The sequence below is a fragment of the Thermobia domestica genome, chromosome 3, assembly GCF_964235325.1.
Source record: "Thermobia domestica chromosome 3, izTheDome1.hap1.1, whole genome shotgun sequence".
NCBI classification, from domain to species: domain Eukaryota; kingdom Metazoa; phylum Arthropoda; class Insecta; order Zygentoma; family Lepismatidae; genus Thermobia; species Thermobia domestica.
Window position 1 is genome coordinate 304,213,685 of NC_137456.1, and position 16,609 is coordinate 304,230,293.

The window sequence follows — 16,609 nt, forward strand, 5'->3', positions numbered from 1 at the left end:
TTCAACAGGGTGACACGATCAGACACTTTGAGCTTTGTGAACTCCGCAGTTTTGTATAGGGGGTTGTTTGCACTGCATACTTCACATAATGCTTGACCACGTTCTTTAGTAGTAACATGGGAGGAAGTTTGCCTTTTGTCGCGATTCTTCACTTGTTCACTACTTCCGGCAACGTGTGTTTTTCCGCCGGCAGACACTGCGAGCGCGCGGGAGGAACTCTGCGAGCTGATCAAATTATGGTTGTTCATGTGTTTTCAATGAACGTTCTCACTGTTTACGGGTTTCACTATCCAGTTTATCCCCGATATGGTACACCAAGATAACATCCCAATGTTCGACCGGTTGCTCGAGCATCTTAAGAGACCGCGTGCATTCCATTGTGGTGTCAACTTACGTAGAACGGCTGGCGATTCTTGTATTATGGGTTGCGTAACTAAGTGCTTGATTGTCACTTCACTATTTCCGTTTTATTGTGGTACCGTGCGTTTAAAACATCCCACGCCTCTTTGTAGTTGCTGTCCGTGGTTTGCATCGCTTGAAGAGTTGAGCTGATTCCCCTTTCAAGGATGTTTTCAGGTACTGCAACTTTTGAGCACCTGAGAAATTTTTGTTATTGTGTACTCAGGCCACAAATAAAGCATGAAACGATAACCATTCATGGAGGTTTCCAGAAAACATTGGCAACTGAAACTGAGGTAGTCTTACGTCACTAGCAAGTTGCCTTTTAGACGAAGATGCGGAATGAGCTCCTTTACTTCCCTCCAACTGAAAGCCCATCAATTAAACACACACCTGGATAATTTGTGTGTCCATTTCCGCTAACTCTTCTTCTCCCCTTTCGAAGTCCTCGTCTCCTGCTATTGCCGAAATATCATTCCGCAGCTTTGAACACTCCTGCTGGAATTCACTGACCTTAGCTTGATGCCCCAAGATGGCTGTCGCTGCGGTAGCGTCCAACTCTATGATGGCTTTTACTTCACGTGTGATTTCTGACTTTAAAGTTCTTTTCTTAATTTTTAGCGGCTCCATCTCTAAAACAATGCATTATGTTCTTGAGAAAAAACAACACTCAAACACTCAATAGTCTATTATTGTTCACAGCAAGAATTCGCATACGCACTAATACTCCTGACCGGAGGACCATGCTATGTACAACCAAAGAATAATTTGTTGTTATGCACATTAAATGAAAATTAGTAAGCTACTCAAAACAATAACAACTTATTTTGCATCATTTTGCATCACTACTTAAAAGTTGTGGACTGTATAGATTGCTGGAATTAATAAGTATTAGAATAATGAAAATACAACACACACAAAACACTGAAGATCCCGCACACGAGGCTTCTGTATGAAAGCACAATACAACACTGCCAAAAAATGCGGGAGACGGCCTAACGGTATTTTTGATAAGAAAGCCAGGAGACCGCCAGAGTAAGAGACTAGAAATAGAAACAAAATTGACTTGGAGAGACACCTGTATAGCAAAATTGACACTACATAAAACATATATTGTTCCAAGCTTAGGAAATCCTGGCAGTCAGTGTTGCCACACTTGGTACAATTGCACCAAATTCAGCCCTATTTATTATTCGTCGGCCCGTTGGTACTACGCTAGCATTTTCAGCCCCTTTTGTGAAAAAGTTGGTATAATTCTCCCCAATTTAGCACCATTTAACAATTACTTGTCACATTTTCTAAAATGTTAGTAAGATTTTCCTATATCTCACGTTACTTATACTGTGTATTGGACTCTTAAAAAATGCCGTTGCACCGCTTAACACTAGAATCTTTGTTGTATAAAATTCATAATTCGAACTATACTGGAAAAGAAAATGAGGCTATATGGGCGCTTCCGCACCGCGCATAAAGGGGACGATCATCAAGCAGTGTGGTGGAAATATTATATTCAAATCCTTAAAAAAATAGAACCACACAAACACGTTGAAGCAAGTGATGAATATTCTGAAGAAGACCAGCGTGTGCTCAAATAAGTATATAATTTATATCATTGCAAAGATTTTACACCAAAAGATAATAGCACGAAAAATACATTGATATAATTGCTGGCTTGGCGGACTAAGATGTTTACTAGTGACGCCATATTCACAAATGTAAAAAATTAAACGAAATCTTCGGTTATGCCGGTTAGGCTAAAGGAGACGGTCATGATGAGAAATGAATGAAATGAAGAAAGTGGAAGGAAACGGGAGAACCCCGAGAAAACCCACGAGCACGGTATTTTACCACCACAAAGTCCACACGACGCGAGCTGAGATCGAACTAGGGACCCCAAGCACCGGAGGTGAACACTCTACCACTGAGCCACCGCGCTCCCCTTGACAAATGTAAAGATATCCGAACATTTTTGCATTTTATTGATCTATATCGACACGTTGTACTCTTGGAAGGGGGAGGTGTTGTTCTAGAACATTATCTCTTTCAGTTTCATGATTATAGAGCCATGTATTACCCTGATATAAAATTCAGCCCTTTTTGTTTCAATTTGGCCCACTCATTTTTCAGCCCACTTTAGAGCTAGGAGTGTGGCAACACTGCTGGCACTAGGCCAAAGACTGCAGAACATAAGCCTTCTTTTTGTACTTATTTTTATGAAACAGGTAGAGGGTAGTGCTACTTTATAAAATGAGTAAGGAAGAATTTGGCTAGTGTTAGTGATTAAATTACTCTTATTGTAAACTATGCGGAAGACTATATCTCAGGTAATCAAATTCCTGTGTTCACTACATATAACAATCTGTAAACTTTATTCTTACTCGTAATCGTATCTTTTTTCTTAAATCATTTTAACAGCAGTATCCTTTGAATCTTGCGAATTCATATAATTATTATATTCTTTCTAATCTTTGCCCTTACGACATATACTCAAAATCTTCCATGCATCTTGTTTGTCTTATCAACGACCACAGACTATCTAACATAAATCTTAGGCTACATCTGTATGTGTACTCTTTTGTGGCACTTCCTGCCAACTGCCAACAGGCAGAATGGCCCAAACACTATCTAAGTTAGTAAATGTCTAATACACAGAGAAAAATATAACGTCTAAAAATATAATATAAAATAAAACATATATATGCTACATGGCGAGAAACGGATAACTTCAACCAATCAAAATTGTGTATTTAGTTCCTATGGCTAGGATCGTGCGTGATTAAAATATATGCATCCCGCAGCACCGACAGTGTCTTCATTTACTGTTTGACAGCGGCGGGAATTAAACTTATAACCAGTGATGGATCTAGAAGGACCGCGGGGATGGAAAATATAATTATTTCAAAGGAGAAACCATCAACAGTACACAGGTATCTACTGTCAATATATTACAGCAATAATCTACTGTTTGTCCGTGGGTGCTACAAACTAGCTAATATCCTTGTGATACAACAGGCTATATGTTGCGCCTCCTCCGCTTCTTCCATCCTTTTGCGCAAGAATGAGGAGGTATAAACCTACCAATTTCGAAAGTCTAAGTGCCTGTGTTTCCGTATGTCTGCCTGTTATCAGCTTTTTTCATAGGAAGGAGTGACCTAGAGCCACCAGATTTGGTATGCGGTTAGATCTTCACAAGATTTAATCGTTTAAGAGATCTTTTTCCGAATTTCGGTACGGCGGAAATTATGGGAATCAAAAAGTCAGGGGCGGATCCAGGGAGCGATCCCCTCCAGAAGAGGAAACTCTCTTAATTTATATATAAATAAAACCCGTCCCAGAGTTTGGAGCTCTTAAAATCAGCTCTAACTAGCAGTATGACAATCCACCGCCCCCCCCCCCCAGAAGTCCGTTCTGGATACGCCCCTGCGAAAAAGTATGCACAAAAGAAGACAAAAATTATGTTCCAGTACAACTTTAACCTTGGATCGAACCAAGGACCCCTCGGACCAGAGTTGAACACTGGTACCACTGAGCCACCGTACTACCTCATTTAGAAATCAAATTCAATATCAATGAACATCGACACTTATTGAATACTGAAACATCGAAAGATATCAAAAATCTAATATCCCAATGTGAGCTTAATGACAGGGAAGTGAGATACAAACTTGAGAAAACCAGTGGAAAAATGAAAAAAAAAAATAGCCATCGAATTCAAAATTTACAATGTATATTATACATTTTCAAGAAGGTATATGAAAAGTTATTGTTCATTGAAGAACATCTATGTAATAAAGAGAAAGTTATTCAATGTAAATAAATCAGTTAGGTTGATATAATGGGAAATTATTTACAGATATTGTTTCGTAAGATAACAAAGGACGAAGTTCAGGAATATTTTCAGCCATGACAGCATTCTTATGAACTCACCTTTTAAAATTTGATTTTGCAGAACGGCAAAACAAAACCATCATCAGTATTGTAACTTTGTGAATTATTTATTATAGTTTTGCCCTATTCTCTCTCGATAACAATTTCTTAGGAAATCACCGAAATCATTCATAATCTTTTTCCTTGTAGAATTATCTTAACTTTGTCCTGAATCAATGCACAGGCACGTAGCCAAGAGGGTTCTCTCCTCCCTTCGAGTCCAGAAATGGAAAGAAAAAAGGAAGAATGGAACAGAAAGAAACGAGAGAAAGAAGAATCAGCGTTAAAAATAAAAAAGCTACAGCAAGCGATTGGTTACTCTTTCTTATGAGGAAAGTTTGGAGAAAACGGGGGAGGAGGGTCTAGTTAAAAATTGATATTATTGTAACGGAACATTCCGAATTGCATCTATTTCCATGCTTATCCTGTGTACTACAAATATTTGTTAGAGACACAATGAGAAAGTTATTGGCGTGTGTTTTACTGCCTATTCCAAATGACAAGTTAAATAAGCAGTAGCCAATGAGACGCAAACTTGAGCACAATGTTGTTGGCATGTGCCCTTCTCATTGTTTCCCCTCCACTCCAGTCTTACGAGCAACACATTAGCCGAATTACTTACAATACATGGTGGCTAATGAGCAGGATATCCTGGAAAAGTCTGGGAATTTGAAATTTCTAGAAAAGTTACCGAATTCTTAGAATTTCTGCTACTAGACAGGGAAATTTGAAACTTTCGAAAACCTAATGCCATTTTGTAATAGTGTGGACATTTCTTATCATAATTTTTCGTCATCTCTTTTCTGCAGTATGAAACATGTTATTTCAGAAACAGTTTTCTACTGCACCTTTAACTTATTTGGAACAGACAGTAGTTGACGGATAATAAAAACAAAAAGTTATGTGGAATGAAATTTCTGTTACAATTTGCTTCAACCGAGGAACACAGATATTATAAAATATTTCACAAGACATTATTGGATATGTACTTTTTATAATTGTTAAGGTCATAATGAAAGGAAAATAGTTATATTTAAATAAACAGAAGAAAGAACGTAGATATTGTTAAATCTTTTTCAATACTTTTTTATATTCTTTTACTCGAAATTTCTTCATAGTTTGTTATTGAAATACTTACTAAAATATCCTGATTTTATTCTCCTAACAAACTAATATGTGTTGACAGTACAGTAGTTTACATTGATCAAGCCCCTCATAACCGAAGTATTTAATGTCATGCTCATCCTGAACCAATATAGGCTACCCATTAAAATAGTTTACAATGATCGAGCCCCTGGTGTGATAACTACAGTATTTCACGTCACTCCCCACACCACCACACCCCGCCGCCGCATCAAGAAATCCTAGCTACATGTCTGCTAAGTATCAAGGACATTTTGACTGGAGAGTTTGAATTACAAATACTCTTACTCTGTTACGTCTCTTGACGTAAAACTGGTACCGTGCTTGTGTTGTTCTTATGCTCGAAATCAGAAGATTCACTTTCTGATACTTCAAATTTAGAGACGGAACCACTCAGTCACCAAGAGTAGGTTATTAATGAATGTGTCGTAGAGCCTCTTTTGATGTCTGAATAAGATCCTTTGTTAAAGAAATACGAGGGTCACTACGAAAGTTTTGAGATATGCATTGTTGTGGCACAGTATTTGAATTCCAACAATTGCAACAGTTCGGTACCGAACAACAGTTCGGTAGTGGTATCCAGAGCGAAAAAGCGAAGCAAGTTTCAACTCGCCTCGCTTATCGGCGTGGCCGTATCGCCTTGTTTGTTGATGTGAGCTGTATTCGCCTGTCTAGAATGGAGCTCGAAAGGGAATATTTTCGGGCAATGATCCTTTACGATTTCGAAAGTGGTTTGAACGAGAAACACGGACTTGACCGTTTGCAGGGGAGATTTGGGGACCTTGCTTCTTCACGTACTACAATTTTTCCGTGGTTTGGTGAATTCAGAAGAGGCCGGACATCGCTTAAAGATGAAGAGAGAGCTGGACGTCCGGCAACAGCTGTGTCAGTTTAAAACATTGCCGCTGTGGAACAAATGATTCGAGAAAATCCTCGAACAACTTTCAAGGACATTGAATCTACAGTGAACATTGGACCGCCAGCAGAAACAAAAATTCTTCAGGATCATCTTCGGCTCAGAAAGGTTTCATCTCGTTGAGTGCCTCACACTTTGACTGAACAGCAGAAGCGCATGCGTGTGGAATGGTGTGAAGAAATGCTTGCAAGATTTGATGGAGGCAATTCTCGACGCGTCTCTGACATTATTATTGGTGATGAGACTTGGATCTATCAATTTGACCGTGAAAATAAACGCCAGTCTACAGTTTCGATCTTTCCAGACGAAAATCCACCCACGAAAGTAAAGCGACCGCGAAGTGTGGGGGAGAAGATGGTCGCAACTTTCTTCTCCAAATCTGGCCATGTTGCAACTGTTCCACTTGAAGAACAAAGGACTGTTACTGCTCAGTGGTACACTACTGATTGCCTAACAAAAGTGTTCCAGAAGCTTCGGGAACGGCGTCCAAGAACTGGATTGCGTAGGATCCTTCTTCATCATGACAATGCGTCCGCACACACGGCCAACATCACAATTCAGATTTTAGAATCTACGGAGGTCAAACTTATGACTCATCCGCCGTATAGCCCTGACCTGGCCCCGTGTGATTTTTTTCTGTTCCCCAGGATCAAAGATCGCATGCGTGGGAAGAGATTTTGCTGCCCTGAAGAAGCTGTATTGTCTTACGAGAATGAACTTTCAACACTTGAAGAAAAAGACTGCCAACACTGCTTCCAAAAGTGGTTTTCGAGGATGCAAAAGTGTGTACAGTGTAATGGTGAATACTTTGAGAAAATGTAAGTGTTAAATTGATTTTAAGTATGTAAGTTATTTCACATCTTAAAACTTTCGTAGTGACCCTCGTATTAGTGGGAATAAGATGTCTTTAAGCCTTCGGATTCGAGACAATGTTACATATGATATTCAAAGAGGCATTTGTTTGTCAACTCTAGCGGCTGTAAGGGGTTATGATGGTACGGCCGTACCTGCAGTTGTATCATGGACGCCGGAGTGACACGAAAGGAGAACGTAGTCTGTTTATATTATTTGTATTTTTATTACTATTATTTGATAAAATTCTACTTTTTATTACTATGAAAACAATAGTTTAATACACTATCTATTAGAAAAGACACCCCGAAGCAAATGTTATTTATTACACAAACTTATCAATGGATCAACACAAAAGTAGGAAATTTTCAATTTGAAATTCAACGTGAAGAAAAATAGGTTACAGACGTACTCAAAAATTAATTTGCTTTTGCATTTCTGTGTTTTGACTATAATTAGCAATAAATTAGCAATAAATTGTATATTAGTCATGTCATTTGATGAGGATATTATAATGTATAAAAGACAGTGTGAAATCGTGTAATCGATTTTTATTCTCTATAAATATACGAGAACACTGTTTTGGTTATCTTACCTTTTGTCCACGAGTCCTTAAATTATAAGTTCTTATCACTGAGATCAATGACAACTTTAGGCAATGTCTCGCCTTGTTTGATGAGTGAATAGTCATATTGTAAGAGTCAAATGATCACTATCTCTCGTCGAGAGAAGGCTTTACCATCTTCGCTCCACGTTTTAGTTATTGGAGGGATCGGTGTGGAGTTAATAGGAAGACGAGTCCCAATAAATTATGAAATTAGAAGTAAACGAGGAAGATATAAATTGCTAATTATAGTCTTGCAACAATTCTATCCATGTTCACTTGTTTCCTGCTGTTTTCTGCGCAATTACCTGAGTCAGACGTTTCTGGCCGCTGGATTGGAAGAGGTTGTGCGCAGGGGCGGATCCAGGGGAAGCAATCGGGGCGATGCCCCCCCCAGAAGAGGAAACTTTCTTACTTTTTATATATAAATAAAACCCATCATAAAGTTTGGAGCCCTTAAAAGTAGCAGTATGACAACCCACCGCCCCCCCGCAGAAGCCGGTCCTGGATCCGCCCCTGGTTGTGCGTCTTCACCAGCTTCCTTTGCCTGGCCTCCAAGAAGTCCCTGTCTGACAAAACCAGACAATGCTCTCTGGGGTTTCATAAAGCAACAAGTAAGAAACACTCGATATCACACAACGCAGGAATTACGAGCAGCTGTGGAACACGCATTCACCCTCGTGACTCCGGAGTATCTCCGCAAAACATCTGCGAGAACTTGGCTGTTTTCATCAGAATGCAGCTGTTTTACAACAAGGATGGTGATCATACCGATGTTTACGACTCTTAAGACTTCGACGTAACTGTCTACAGACATTCTACTATAACTAACACTGTACTGTTGAAACTAAAGAAGGGGTACGCCCACATTCTACCATAACTACCATAACTAACACTATACTGTTGAAACTAAAGAGGGGGTACCCCCACTTCCGAACCACCCTGTATATTGATATTGATATCAATTATTATTTTTTCTTCAAATTTACGTTTTATCTCTTATATACGTCAATATAGGCGTGAACCTTACTAATTTATATATTGTTTAACTCAGTAACAGAAAGCGGAACATTTTAATATATCTTATAAGTGACGCCAGCTATCTACGAGATACATTTTGCAATTTATTAATTACTCTCTTAACCTATATTGAGTAACATCTCCGTGTACAAAAATTTCAGCCCGATCGGCTGAGGACTTTCTGCTGCAGCGAAACTACACTTGTCATTTCCTGGGAACAGAGATCTAGGCCGGGGCCGGGCGAGCTTAGGAAACCCCAGATTTTTTAGTGACAAAAATAATTTAAGCTATTATTTATATATTTTTGGAAGCTTATAGGAAACTCATGTTACACCTATTATAGTTTGGATTCTGGATACTTCCCCTGTTTTTACCTTCTAGATCCGCCACTACCTGGGAAGAATCTCGTTGCAGTCGAATCAATCACGTTGTACTGTTGTTACTAATGAAATATTTTCTTCTGAAATCCGAACAAAATTATAAGACATTTCTTGGAAAATTTTGCACTGAGAAAGCTCATCCCCAAAAGTCCACTCGCTTTTGTGGATTTCTGACAAGAAACGACTTAGGCCTACGTCATAATATTAGCGTTATTAGTGAAAATGTTTATGTATGAAGAATGAACAAAATCATGTGTTATTTTTCAAAAATTGTTGAAAAAACTCACCCTCAAGAATCTCGTAGATTTTTGCAGGACGAATGAATTACGTCATATTGCCAAGTTGTTAATGAAATACTTATTTATAGTATATAAACAAAATAGAATCACTCGTTTTGGAGAAAATTGTCCGAAAAGAACTCACCCTCAAGAACAGACTACCTTTCGTAGAGTTTTCCAGAACAAATGAGTTTAGCCATATTGTAAGGTTACTAATTAACTATTTATTTATTTATTTTTAATATGAACAAACTTGGAAGAGTCATTCTTGAGAAAATCGTCTGTAAAATCTCACCTCTAATAAACTATATATTTTGTTCAGCATAGAGGTGAATATAGGCGTGAACTATACTAACTTATTATAACTTCCAACACAGTATTAAAAAAAAGCACATTTTGATATATCACACATGTACATGGCGCCACCTATATATAAGTTATAGTTTCCTTTTGCGATTTATTAACCACTTCCATAACTTACACATATTCAGTGCATGTTCAGTAGCTTTCTTTCAGACCTGGCACGCTACAGTCTCAATCTTTGTACTAAATTTCAGCTCTACCGGTTGAGCATTTTTTGATGTCGCGAAGCACAATTGTTACATCCGTCATTCCGGGAGAAGATTCTCCTTACAGTCGAATCAAAAATTGTTGAATGTGAGAACCCCCCCCCCAAAAAAAAAATCGCCGTCAGTAATATTTTTGATATCGATACTTTGATATTTACCATGTCGATCACTCGATCGATATCTCAAAAAATCACACTGTCATATTTCCTAGTTACTTACGTTTGACTTTTCCTAGACAAATTCCGCCTTATGCAGAGTTGTTTTGACGTATGTTTAGCGACATGCTAAAGGCCTGACTACTGTAGCAAATATATGTTAGTCGATCTCTTTAGTATGGACCTAATAACTCGTCAGAACGACTCAGCATAAGGCCCATTGAGTTTTTCATCTAATAAAATATATCAGTTACTATGGCAAAGGTTAGGAATGTAAAGTCACCCGTTTCTCGTCCATTACAACAAATTTATTTACTGCTCTAATAATACGCCTTCATAAAAAGAAGGGCAAAGTGGCTTAAAATCTGACATCACAAAACTTACCTTTATTCAGTACTAAGTAGTCTTCTAGACGAAGCTCTTCCAGAGACTTGTCCTTATATTCTTCCATACAAGACATGCAGTTTAGTCTTATTTGCATGCTTTCTCCGACCCCATAATTATCTGACACAATCGGTGGTGTGAATTTTGTACAAGTCCCTTTCTGGCTGGCATCGATTGGACAGACATCTTTAAAAAAAAATCATATGTTTTATTATTACTGTTGTAACAAAAATATGAAATTTCACATACAAATTGTAAAGAAACTTAGGTCTTAGCGTGAAAGTTAAAAGGAAATTCATAATTTAACATCAACAATTATTCCTTTTAGATTAAACTTTGCTAGGACGCATAGTAGGTCCAATAGTGGGAAATGATCGGCTAGCCAATAGCCAAGGTTAACCATACGATGTGATTGGCCACTTTCCCGAGCATTTGCCAACAAACTTAATTGCCAACATAACCCTCTACGAAACAAGTAAAAGGGATGGGAAGTTCGAGGCGAAACTTTTGGATAATTGAGGGCAAATTGTTGGTTTGTCAACCAAAGTACGTAGGTTCAATACGTTTATCAATTTCATTTTTACGGTTTACCAAATTCCAACTATATACCGATCATTAGCCAACGTTGGATCGGATCTACCAAGTACGTTACTAGGGAAAGGAGAGAAATGACGAATGAAGATCAGTGATTATGAAAAAAATGGTTATGTAATGCGTTCAACACTCTTCCCCGAGAATGGAACCTGGGATCATGTCCATCAAAGACACGTGCGCTAGCGACTAGACCAGCAGGAAAAGCATAGGCGTAACTAAACTGAAACTGGGCTCCCTAGCAATTACTCATTACTCCAAAGGGGGAGACCTATTATTATTATTATTATTATTATTATTATTATTATTATTATTATTATTATTATTATTATTATTATTATTATTATTATTATTATTATTATTATTATTATTATTATTAATGTAAAGATGTTATAAAGTTGGTGTTAGCCCAAGTCAGCAAACTAGTATGCGCCACTGGTTTCCGATCCCAACCATGCTGTCATATTAGCCCTCCCCTTGCGCCGTCACTGTTCCTTATCGATTTGTACCTGAATCGAATCTCCAGGTCCAATAATGCACAATTTCCTTTGACCCGACCTTTCCCCGACAAGTCGTTCTCTCGTTTTCGCTCGTTTGTATTAGTTAATCGCAGTTTCGGCGGGCTATAACTCGGGAGTGCTGCATTTCCGAAGTAAGGATCCGTCTCTCGAATTGCTTTCTGTGTCCTTTTCCATCCTCCCGGTAAGTTTTATCCAATGCTTCCGATTTCAACTAATGCTGTCATATGAGCCTCCCCTGCGCCGCCACTGTTCCTCATCGATTTGTACATGGATCAAATCTCCAGGTCAGGTAATGTACTATTTCCTTTGACCCGACCTTTCTCCGACAATTCGTTCTCTAGTTCTATTCATTTTATTCTATTTTGCTACATTTTCGGCGGGCTATTGCTCAGAACCAGGCCCGCAACTAGGGTTTCTGTCACCCGGGGCAAACACACAATTCGGCGCCCCCCCCCCCCCAAGGTTTAGTCGAAAAGTATCACTTATGGATTGCAACTGTAAATAACATTCTTAATGAAACCAGTTATATCGATTTTTAAGTACTTTAACCCTCCAATACGCGCGCGGGCTACCATTGTAGCCCAGCGTTTTTATTTTCCTTGCCGCAAAGTAATTCGAGATGATAACTCAAAGGGTGTCTGTGTACCTTTCTATCAACTATCATTCTGCGTGTTTAGGGTGTGGTCAAACGTAAAATCGAAAGGATCTCATTCTGCTTGAAAGTTTCATGGGATACATCTGTAGCCCGCGCGACTATTGATGTCACGGGTGTTCCAAAGCGTCAAAGTTTTTTCATTATAGTTTGAGTGTTGATCAGATGGTCAATGAGTTTGCAAAATGCCAATTCTGATGAGAAATGTTTCTAAAACCAATATTTACGATCCAAAATCATTGTGAACATAACAATGCAACAATGAAAAGCATATTTTTATTTCTGTAAATTTTTCGGTGTAATCCTTTGATGTGGAGAAAAGAAGAAAACTTTCCATCAACAATGAAGCACACAAGAACTCCACACTATATTGTTATGTGTACTTCTCGAACTTGAGCACTTTCTGTACCTTTTGGGCACCTTTCTGTACCTTTTGGGCACCTTTCTGTATACTTTCTCTTTCTGTATATATGCACCTCTAAGGTGCACACAAGTGATAGAAAAAACTGATTCGAGCAAAGCATCTCTCTTTACAGTGCATTAACTAGAAAGTTCATTAAATATGAAAGAAATTGCTTCATAAAATATTAATAAATAGATCAAGATATTTAAATTATTAATGTATAGAAAATATTATACATTATACACGATTAATGTAAACAAATCATTGAAATTAACAATAAAGCATAATAAAGCATAATTTGAAAAAAATAAGTTGGACTGATAGATAACAATTCAAAATGCCTCGAAAAGCTCTCAACCAAAACTAATAGATAAAGCTTCATACAGCCTTCACTCGCAAAATCTCTTGGTAGGCGTACAAGAAACAATTAAATATACCGAGGCGTGTAAATTATCTTTTCCGCCACAAAACTGCCCTCTAGTTTAAAAACATTACAGCAATTGCGTAACATTACAGGGGGCGCGTCTGAGCTAAACTCTTCAACCACCAGCAAGCAATAAAAATCGGGAACTTTTCGCCCCCCGCCCCTATTGATAACAGCGTTTTAAACTTCAGAGCTGTTCTTAATGGAATTATACAAACAAACAGCTCCTTGTGGTAGGAAAAGCAAAGGGGGGCGGAATCTCTGTGGTCGCCCAAGGGAACAAAGGCATGCAATATTAGGTTTTTAATGTATGACATTACACCTATTTAGATGAGACTCTCTCTCTCTCTCTCTCTCTCTCTCTCTCTCTCTCTCTCTATATATATATATATATATATATATATATATATATATATATATATATATATATATATATATATATATATATATATATATATATATATATATATATATATATATATATAATCAACGAAAAGAGGTCCCATGGAAAAGGCCAAGTAAACTTTTGATTTCTTTTAACCTCTAGAATAACTTCCTCAAGGGAAAGGATGCGATTTTTAAAACAATTGATATATCTTCTTTCCGGCGCCCCCTCCAACCACGCGCCCGGGGCACGTGCCCCCTCTGCCCCCCCCCCTAGTTGCGGCCCTGCAAAGAACTGACGCATTTTTGGATAACAACTTCTTATCTTAACCCCAGTTTTATATCGTGGGGTCTCACAGACCCCAAGGAATCATACGACTCGATTATTTCCTTATTTTGATAGTTAAAACACAGTACGTTTCTGACATCTTCAGAAATTCAATTTTACAGTATATTTTATGACTATAACAAATTTTCGCCTAAGCCATAATTATCTTACTTAATTGTAAATAACCCTGCTTTTCCTGTCATGGGGTCTGTGTGACCCCAACTGGGAGTCAGTTTGCTAATAGTTATGAAGAAATTTTAAATTATATTACTGAGACTTTCTGACAATTAATCTCTTGTAAAATGATTTCAAAATAGTTCGTACTTGTTTATTGATGGCAGTGGCGGATTTAGCACGGGGCTGGGGGGCCCAAGCCGCACCAAACTTTTGAACGTCAAAAATAATTGAAGCTACTATTTATATATATATTTTTTTAAATTAAAATGGTTTGCGTAAACTCATGATATACCTATCATAGACTGGAATCCCCCCTCCCGCAAATTTTACCTCCTAGATCCATCACTGGTTGATGGTGCTAAGCGACAAGAGCGATCTGTCTGTTGCAAGGGGGAAAGTACTAGGAAAAGACAATTTATAAATTTGTGATTTTAACTTCTCTTTTACTCTAATAATCACGGAATGTTTCCAAATAAGGCTGATGGGAGAACGTTTCTCTTCTTTCAGCTTATTTATGTGTGTTAGTTTAGCACCAAATCGACCAAGGGGCCGTACTTCAGTTAGACAAGTTAGATATCTTCACCGGTAAATCCGAGATATATTCATTTGTACGTACCACAGCCCTACCCTCGACATTATCACTGGCAAATTGCCGAGTGTCGTAACTTTATGTGACTCACCAATTTATCATTGACAACCTAGAAGGTGAGACTGTGTTATCTACAAATGAATATACCTTGCATCCACTGGTGGTTATTTGATCGAATTAGGAATACTCCCATCCAGAGTTTGATGCATGCAAACTAAACAGAAAGTTTGATCGTCTTTAACAGACCTTAGATGAACGCAATTTCTTCCAATCTGAGAAGAGAAAGTTAAGAAAGTACTGATACTGTACATGAAGAACCTGTGAACGGCACGGTGTGCCCTGCGAAACATCACATTGTAGATAAGTGGTTTCAGTTGTAATTCTGTATACCAGTTTTGTATTATACATTCGTACAGTTGCTATTGGCAAAGAACAGGTAAAGTGTACAATCACTTTTCAAAAAATATGTATAAATCCAGTAAAGCAATAAACATGTAGGTCTATTTGGTAAGATAATATAGGAATGTTTCGTGCTGCTGCTCATTTATTGCCGAAAAACTTTCAGAAGCTAAGTGCAATAGATATAGCGCAGTTTAAACAATCCAAGTTATTTAAAGCTCGTTATTTACAAATTCCAAGAACTAATTTTCTCTACAATTCAGATATTTACGTTACTAAACAAATTTTAGTGGTTTTAATATATAAAATGGCTCCCGTAGGCCTATATATACGAGGTGTAACTTAATTAATATAACAAACATCGAGAGGTGCTTCTCAAGACTGGGATAGAACGAAAAGTATATACCAACCTGGATGTAAAATTGCCTCCTTTCGGCGTCTAGATCACCTGAAAATTTTTCGGAAAAGTGTAAAAACAGCTATAACTCAAGAACAAAATTCGGGTAAAACAGAATGTCTATCACTTTTAGTCGTAGATTCCATTAGTGTACAATCGGATGTGCAGTGGCGGCGCATGGATGTCTCCCTAAGAAACTGGAATATTTCTTTGAGTATTTTATCAAACGTTGAATGAGGGAAATGAACAAGAATCAAGTACAAGATTTCAACAATCAAAAGTAATAGTACATCATTCAAGTTAAAAGAACACTTAGAATTCGAAAGAAAGAGAGATATACATGTGTGATTGATCTATTTTGTCTCTGTACAGAATGAACTCTCGGAAGAAGAATTTAAGTGAACGAAGTCTTTAACGTATCACAGTTATATCTTCAAGGCTAATGGTGACGGATGAGTAATGAACGGCTTCCTGTCCTAGTTACGAGTGTGTGACAATGGAAAAATACTTTGATCTAGATTAGGTTTATAAGGACTGCGCAATGGACAGTCAGGCGGCATGTAAAAAACGTAACATGTAGTATCCAAAAATTGAAAGATCATATGCGATGAACGAGTGTACAAGGGATTATCGACATGGCACAGGAATTCCCAAATATTACTTGAATACATATTGGACAAAAGTAAGCTGCACTAAAAGTTTCCCTCCTCGTAGTATGTAATTCTGTGGAATATGATACTTCTGTGCACAGAAGCAACAAGAATTAATGAAACACTAGATGTTGTACGGGTTGCATAACGATACAATCATATGTGCTGGGACATCATACTTGATTTAATCGTTCGTTGAATCTTCTTCCGGGGGTACCTTCGAGCGGCTTTTCCCTTCCCTTAGAGTTGGCAAAGTTCCCCTTACCCCTGCGCTACGAAAACTACATTGGTATTGTGAATATACCAAAATTGCGTTCTAGTGTAGCCATTTTGATTGTGTTCCTGCTGGAGAAATTTTCTACAAGAAAGCTCATTGAAATTATATCGAAAAAATGAGGAAAATGTTTTTTCGACTTTATAAAGTACCTTGGAGCTGGATTGAATACCTATACAGAGGAAAGAGAATG

The 16,609-nt window shown here is 37.9% G+C and overlaps 1 protein-coding gene across 1 annotated transcript in view; it reads right to left on the bottom strand.

Annotated features, from left to right (window-relative positions):
• The window catches only part of LOC145681112 (uncharacterized), a 461,261-nt gene that overhangs the window by 402,088 nt on the left and 42,564 nt on the right, over positions 1-16,609 (bottom strand). Inside the window, exon 3 of the mRNA XM_081752524.1 lies at positions 10,628-10,813. Within this exon, the coding sequence (XP_081608650.1) occupies positions 10,628-10,813 (186 nt within the window). The remainder of the gene's footprint in view (positions 1-10,627; positions 10,814-16,609) is intronic.